The sequence below is a fragment of the Anolis carolinensis genome, chromosome 1 (assembly GCF_035594765.1).
Source record: "Anolis carolinensis isolate JA03-04 chromosome 1, rAnoCar3.1.pri, whole genome shotgun sequence".
Lineage (NCBI taxonomy): Eukaryota > Metazoa > Chordata > Lepidosauria > Squamata > Dactyloidae > Anolis > Anolis carolinensis.
This window is the reverse complement of record NC_085841.1, coordinates 184503814-184512122: the sequence shown is the minus strand read 5'-3', so window position 1 is coordinate 184512122 and position 8309 is coordinate 184503814. Positions and strand designations below refer to the sequence as shown.

The 8309-nt window shown below is 39.5% G+C and overlaps 1 protein-coding gene across 4 annotated transcripts in view; it reads right to left on the bottom strand.

Moving 5' to 3' along the window:
• Positions 1-1912: 1912 nt before the first annotated feature.
• cflar (CASP8 and FADD like apoptosis regulator) overlaps positions 1913-8309 on the bottom strand; it is a 37859-nt gene continuing 31462 nt past the window's right edge. For all 4 annotated transcript variants that reach the window (XM_062961867.1, XM_062961874.1, XM_008120530.3 and 1 more), the window contains exon 11: positions 1913-6340. In XM_062961867.1, the coding sequence (XP_062817937.1) occupies positions 6205-6340 (136 nt within the window). In that variant the 3' untranslated portion in view covers positions 1913-6204. The remainder of the gene's footprint in view (positions 6341-8309) is intronic.

The window sequence follows — 8309 nt, the reverse complement described above, 5'->3', positions numbered from 1 at the left end:
CTTATCCACTATTGCAACCTCATTGTTTTTAATTTGATATTTTAATACTGCGTTTCTGTTTTTTCGATTATTGTGTATATATTATTATTGGTTTTTGTTATTGTTCTTTGATGTTTCATATTTTGTCATTGTTTTGGATCTGATTTTGCTGTAGGCCGCCCCGAGTCCCCTTCGGGGGAGATGGAGGCGGGATATAAATAAATATTATTATTGTTATTATTTTATGACACAGCAAACAAGATAGATATGCTGGATTTTGTATCACAAAATCACAAGTCGAACACTTCCCAAGCGTTTAGGACTGTGTGATGTATTTTCGGATGATGCATGCAGATCCCAGTAGGGTGGCCTTTTGCAGTTATTATACTAAATGTTCTTTGACCAGGCGCTGGCCACTTGGAGTGCCTCTGATGTCACTGTAAGAAGGTCCTCCATTGTGCATGTGGCAGGGCTCAGACTGCATTGTAGTAAGTGGTCTGTGGTTTGCTCTTCTCCTCACTCGCATTGTTGCCCACTTTGTAGCCCCATTTCTTAAGGTTGGCTGTGCATCTCCTAGTGCCAGAGCGGAGTCTGTTCAGCGCCTTCCAATTTGCCCAGTCTTCTCTGTGCCCAGGAGGGAGTCTCTCTTCTGACATCAGCCACTGATTGAGGTTCCGGGTTTTAGCCTGCCACTTTTGGACTCTTGCTTGCTGAGGTGTTCCTGCAAGTATCTCTGTAGAACTTAGAAAATTATTTCTTGATTCAAGGCATTGGCGTGCTGGCTTATATCTGAATAGGGGATGGGCCGAATATGTCAATGCCTTGGTCCTTTCATTGCTGGCTGCTACTTCCTGGTGGATGTCAGGTGGTGCAATACCAGCTAAACAATATAATTTCTCCAGTGGTGTGGGGCATAGATATCTTGTCTCATTAACAGCGGTGTGTACTCTGAAAATCCAATGCCCCTGCTACACTGCCATGTAAAATCCAGATTATCTGCTTTGAACTGTATTATCTGGCAGTGTAGACTCATACAATCTAGTTCAAAGCAGATGTGGATTATCGTTGATAAACTGGGTTATATGGCAAATTAGGCCCCTTCTGCCCTGCCATGTAAAATCCAGATTATCTGTTTTGAACTGAATTATTTTAGTCTACATTGGCATATAATCCAGTTCAAAGCAGAAAAAATAAATTTTATATGGCTGTGTAGAAGGGGCCTTGGAAACATCTGGTTCCACTGTGGAGGCGTTTCCATATAGCCATGTAACCCTGAATATCAAGGCAGAAAATTCCAAAATATCTGCTTTGAATCTAAGTCCACACGGCCATAAATTCCAGTTCAAAGCATATTATGTGGGATTTTATTCACCTGTGTGGAAGGGGCCTGGCAACAGACTCCAGGGTGAAAAGCAACAGCTACAAACTTTTCCAGTGCGATCCTGTATCTGCCTCTTCAGAAGCCGGATTCACAAGTAAGTGGGGTCAGAATGGCAGCCCAAAGGTGCATCTGTATTGGTTGTTTAAGGTCCCTTCCACACAGCTGAATATCAGCTTTGAACTGGAATACATGGCAGTGTGGACTCAGATAACCCAGTTAAAAGCTGATATTGTGGGATTTTCTACCTTGATATTCTGGGTTATATGGCTGTGTGGAAGGGCCCTAAGGCAGTTTGGCTCCACTTTCACTGCCATGGCTCAATGCTGTGGAACCATAGGAGCTGTAGTTTTACAAGGTCTTTAGCCTTCTCTGCCAAAGAGTGCTTTACCTTGCCAAACTAGGAACTCCCACAGCATTGAGACACAACAGTTCAAACTGCATTCATTCTACAGTGTAAATATTGTCAGGATTTTCAGGGGCTGGGACCTCAGCTTGAAATTGATTTTGGGGGGGGGGGGGGGGGGAAGCAAATGGACTTGTTTTGACATCACCTTCTGGAAAGATTTTTTTTTAATAAAAAGAAAGCAAACAGTACAGATCAGGAAAATATACAGTGACGGAACTAGACAAGATTAAAATACTGTACTGTACCACTGAATTATAATAATGATAATTTTATTTTTATACCCAGCCTCCATCTCCCCTCAGGGACTTGGGCAGCTAACATGGGACCAAGCCCAAATAATCACAATAAAACAATATAAAATACATAAACACGCATCATCAATGAGAATACTAATGTCATGATGGTTCACATGATAATATTCTTCGTTACTATACAACAAGCTTGTGATAGCAAGAAAATTGATTACAGTAGAGTCTCACTTATCCAAGCTAAACGGGCCGGCAGAAGCTTGGATAAGCGAATATGTTGGATAATAAGGAGAGATTAAGGAAAAGCCTATTAAACATCAAATTAGGTTATGATTTTACAAATTAAGCACCAAAACATGTTATACAACATATCTGACAGAAAAAGTAGTTCAATACGCAGTAATGTTATGTTGTAATTACTGTATTTATGAATTTAGCACCAAAATATCACGATATATTGAAAACATTGACTACAAAAATGGCTTGGATAAGTGAGACTCTACTGTAATTTGAGATGTGGATAGTCATAGTTATGAGGGTTTGTACTTTTTTGCTTCATCTCCCTCTTCCACTTGCTTCTGTACAAGTAAGTTGGGGGACTTCTGGTACTTGGGGAAAATATTAGTTTACAGAGCAAAGATAAATACCCTGTTTCCCCTAAAATAAGACATCCCCAGAAAATAAGACCTAGTCAAGGTTTTCTGAATTGCTAAATATAAGGCCTCCCCCGAAAGTAAGACCTAGCAAAGTTTTTGTTTGGAAGCATGCCCACCGAAAAGAATACCAGAGCATGCAGGATCGATAAATGTACGTACCATAGAGTGTTGTACATGGAAATATTGGTAGTAACAAGAAATTCTTGATAGGATTCAGTTTGTCTAGTTATGCTGCTTTGTGACAACTACTGTACAGTATATAATAAATGTTCATTTTTTGTTCAACAATAAATGTGAATTCTTCATGGAAAAATAAGACATCCCCTGAAAATAAGACCTAGCGCATCTTTGGGGGCAAAAATTAATATAAGACACTGTCTTATTTTCGGGGAAACACGGTAGTATATTATGTACATGTAGATGGCCACATTTCTCTGTAAATCCAGGTTGAAGAATCTTGGACCCTCCATATCCTTGGAGCATGCTACGTAAGGTAGAGCTATGGCAGGCATGGGCAAATTTTGGCCCTTCAGATATTTTGGACTTCCAACTCCCACAATTCCTAACAGCTAGTTAGCTGGCTCGGATTTCTGGGAGTTGAAGTCCAAAACACTAGGAGGGCCGAAGTTTACTCATGACTGAGATAGGGTCAAAGGTTCACCACCCTGATTTATATGTGTCATTAAACATACAAGTAATAACAGTAGGATCTGGTGATAACCACTAGAAATATTGCAACACAGGCTTTTAATATGTTATTTTATTTGCAAATCCCATTTCTTTTATGTGTAAGACTGTTGCCTTACAATCTGATCCTATGTTTGCTATGTTTACAGTTCTTAATTATGTACATGATTGTCTGTTAAACAAACAAAAAAGATTAAGAAAATCTGGAAGATACCAAAGGTTTTAACAATCTGTATTTCAAAGTCTTCACAAAATCAAAGAACATTATAAACAAAATAAACGCCTTTTTACAGGTGTGCGTATATAGGGCAACAGACTCCATAGCTATATATATATATTCCCAGACTTCATAATTATATTATTAAAGCAGTGTAGTTATTGTTAAAACACTGTACTGCTGGCCCTCTACATTTGTAGATATAACTTCAGCAGTTTTGATCATTTGTGGATTTGATTAAAATGCTCTCTCTGTGAATCTCTAGGTTAGAGCTTTCCAAACTGTGTGTCAGCTTGTTGGTGTGTCACATGAACATAATGTGAAACGTCTTGAGTTTGTGGAGTAACAATAAATGACATTAAAAACAAATTAAAAATATTTTCACGAAGTATGTTGCATCCCTAATAATTTAGTTATTACAATGTCCATATCTCTTATAAAGGGTTGGTTAACTTCCGTTTTGCTAAGAAAACTGAATTAACATGTCACAAAATGTAGAAAAAGTGTGTCACAAACATGAGATGCTTGGAAAACTCTGTTCAAGTTTCCCACTTTCATGGGGTTTCTATGTCCCTAACTCCAGTGAATGTGGAAGGCTGCCCATACTAATATTAAGGGGCTGCTTTCATACACTTTTGATCAAAAAGTCCTAACTTCAGCAAAGCAAACTAAGCAATTAGTAACTGCAGCAAGGAAGTTGGAGATGGAGCAAGGCAGTTGTGCAAGACATATCCCGTTCTTCATTTGGCCTTAGTTGTGTTGGCAATGACCAACCATTTAAGAACAAACTTTTAAAAATAAACACTGAAGAACTTAATATTAAGTTTTATGAATACAGCTATAGCTAAAAAAGAAAAAAAAACAGTGGAGCACATGATGCATGCCATCTAGACAATCTGAGGTTCATCAATGTGGACAAACATGGGGGTAAGTGAAGCAATGATGTAAGCCCAATGTAAGGCAAATTCCCCTATGTACCACTTAGCTGTCTAGTGTCTACTGTTAAGTTAGTTTGTAAATTATTTTTCTGAACTACCATTCCCAGCATCGTGCCCAGAGTTTTATTCTTGGGTAAGTCTGGGAGCTGTAGCTGCAGCATGTGATAACTCTCTCTAAAAATGAAATAGATGCTTATTTAAAAAGAGAAGCATTACTTTTAATTTTTGTATTCCAAAACAAAGATGATATAGTACTGAATAAAAGTGGAATTAGTTTAGAAATCTGCAAAAGAACAAGGTTTGGTTAGCATCTTAACAGAAAACTCATAACTGGACATTTACCTGCTTAAGATTACAACAGCATAGACCAAAGGTGAGAGCGGGAAGGAAATGCAAAACAATTAAACAGTACATACAAATAACCAAAAAGCTTCACAAAGTATTAGTTATACCCATAAGTAAAATATATAGTATTTATTAGGCAAAATGAGAAGCATTAAAACATATTACTGTACATAAGGTCTCTTTAATTGCTAGTACACAAGCAATCACCAGCAGTAAAACATCCCATTTTGTTATATTTTTCAAGCTATTATTAGGTGGTTATTTTCATCCCCAAAAATGTATTGCCTATTCCTTGCCATGTGCCTGCATTCCTAAGTAAGCTTATTTGGACTGTCATGAACCCACGGCAACACAGACTCTGCTAGAATAGTGGTGCTTTGATGCTATGGTATGGGCAAACTTCGGCCCAGTAGGCTGTTAGGAATTGTGGGAGTTGCAGTTCAAAACACCTGGAGGGCCAAAGTTTGCCCATGCCTGTGCTATGCCTATCTGTATGTATGTGACGGCTCAATTGCTGTGCCTAGTAGGAAGCTGAATGTAAAGGATATAAGAAAGAGTGTATCTTCTCTCTGTGGAATTCATCACTAAAACAATTGGAACCCAGGGACATAGGAGGAGCTAGCCACTGAAACAATTACTCTTCAATAACACCCTCAGTAAATCTTGCAAAAGTCCCAATGGTGGTGGAGGAATGAACTCAGGATTAAGTCCACGAAATATGTTAAAACTCAGCAACTGGGTTAGGCAAGGTATACACACCATCCCAACTGGTATAAGAATCCAAACCAGCTTTTTCCATAGCTAATGCGCTTCCAAAATATTGTATTGCAACACCCCAGTCCCTGTGGCTACTTGGATTATGGGTGCTGTAGTAATCCAAGGCACCCGAAGACACCAGCTTGGAGAAGTCTGGCACTTCGACCTTCAAAGCCTGTGAACAGTAAGACTTCAAAATCAAATGAGTGTTCATGTTGTCAAAACTCAAAGATGTCCCTCTTTTGCTACATTCCTTTTCATTAATGGCATTTCTATCAGAGCGCCTGCTATCTAAACAAGCAGCAATATGGGGCTGATGGTAGCCAAAATCTCCTTCTGTCTGCTGGACCCATCTGTGCGGGGCCTCGTGTGTGACTACACTTGATCTCACATCCTCTCAGGACTTAGAAAGATGTGCGTGTGGTGTGTATGCACATACACATATATTTGATGATGTGCTAGATGTTAATCAGTTGTGTCCCTAAGGCCTCTGTCTGAAACTTGAGTTGAGTTAAAGCTTTTAAAAAGCACATGTTTCTTAACAAAACAGGCTGTTTCAGGTCACACCCATCACAGGTTAGGTATGCATGTTTAGCTGCTGGAAAGGAAAAGCTTCTTTCTGAGGGTGTGTTTCAACACAAGTGAATACTGCTCGGCAGGGTTAGTCCTGTTCCTCTCATAAACTCTATTGTTCAGCTCCACAAGAATATCCAACAGAGGCAGGTTCCTAAAAAAAGAAAAAAAGAACAACTTTCAAAAACGGGAATTCCAGACAAGAAACAATCAGGGCCAGCTAATCACCTCCCAATAAAAGATTCATCCAGGCAGGAAGCAGCCAGACTTTGAAGCTGCAAGGTAATTCAATGCTAATCAAGGTGGTCAATTGCATTATTCACGCTTGCCTCAAACAGACAAGAGTTCTTTCTCCCACCCTGGACATTCCACAGATATATAAATTTCACTTGCCTAGTTTCCAACAGATCTCACAATCTTTGAGGATGCCTGCCATAGATATGGGCAAAGCGTCAGGAGAGTGCTTCTGGAACACGGCTATACAGCCCAGAAAACTTACAGCAGCCCAAAAAAGGAATTGCAGAGGTGGGTGAAAAAGAAGAGTAAAGGTTTTCAGTATTGAAAAGAACATATCTACTAAAAAGTTGTAAAGTAACTCCAGATGAACTGTTCCAGGCTTTTGAAAAACATTTTTTTTTTCCAAATCTGAAAATTCCTCTCCAGAGGTTAACTTCCAAATCATCAATATTCAATAGCGGATACCATTACTTTCAACAGTGCTTGTTATTATATGCCTTCAAGCCAATTCTGATGTGGCAATGCTCTTGGCAAGGCATTTCTTCAGACAGGGTTTGTCCTTCCCTTCCTGTGAGGCTGAGAAGTTGCTCAAGATCAAGGCAGTGCCTTTACATGGTTGAGCAGGGGTTCAAACCCTGGTTTCCTGGAGTCTCAGTCTATGATTTCAACTCTTGAAACAAAAAAGCACAGCGACTCTTCAGTGAGAACAGAGAACTTCGTTTACCCATTTCCAGGAGAATGATCTTACAAAAATGTATATAGGGATGTTACCTAGCTTCAAGGCTGGATATTTGGCATGGTCCTGGTCCCCAACAGCAGTATAAATTACAATGATGCGTTGATTTTGGGAGGGCTACAATTCCCCTACCTAACGCATCTAATGTTTAATGATTGTAGGAGTTGTAATCCAAAACATCAGGAGGGCCAGTGGTCCCCCAGTTCTGGCAAAGAAGACAAATTCATCTTCACAAAGCCAGAATAGTTGGGTTTCTATCGTTCTATGTGAGAAGAGAAAGAGATCTGTGCTTTCATAAACGCTTCCATTCCATGCCTGGAACAAGATCTCTCCAGGGCAAAGACAGGGTCAGTGCCAAGCCCATGAAGGGAAAGGCCCCACACCATTAGCTTTTATATATGGATTTGGATATGGAACAATTGGTGCTCACCAAGAACATGGAAATCTGTACAGGTGTGCATCCAATGTTACCCCTGTCTCTATTGACGGGAAACTAACAGAAATGCATCTGGTAGAAATGTGTTCTGTGCATATATATTCTGTGCAAAGAAAACTTGTACAATGTCATATTGCATGAAAATCTGCACTGACTGATCCATTTTCTCCCATTCATGATGCTTTTAAGTGATATTTGAACTCTTGGGTAACTAGATTTTGCAGACTACTTCAAAGCATTGGGCATTTCCCATGCTCTGCAGAACAAAGGTATCCTTTATAGAATATAAAATTATAGAATTTTTACAATGTTTGTGTGTTTTAATTATGCTGTAACCCTCAATCCACGAAAAGAGGCGAATAAGAAATAAAACAACAACAATAGTTTTTGTTATCATCATCATCCTCATCCTCACAGAAGAGTGTAGCTCTGGCACTGTAGTAGGCCCTGAATGATAATGGTTTTTTGGCTCCCAACCCCTCCAGATCTATCAACGATCAGTTACCTAACTCTCCTGCTGGCTTTCATCTGAAAACCTGCAGGAAAAATCAGGCATTTTGCAAGCCCCCTTTGAACAGTTTAACATCAAAATAGAGGCTTGTCAAAAACAAAAGTTGGCTCCTGCTCATTTCATGATTCTTTCTTTTTACCCTCAGTCTGCACATCCCTGAAGGTGACAGAACAGAAAACTGGTTGACAGGCCTTCCTCAGTTG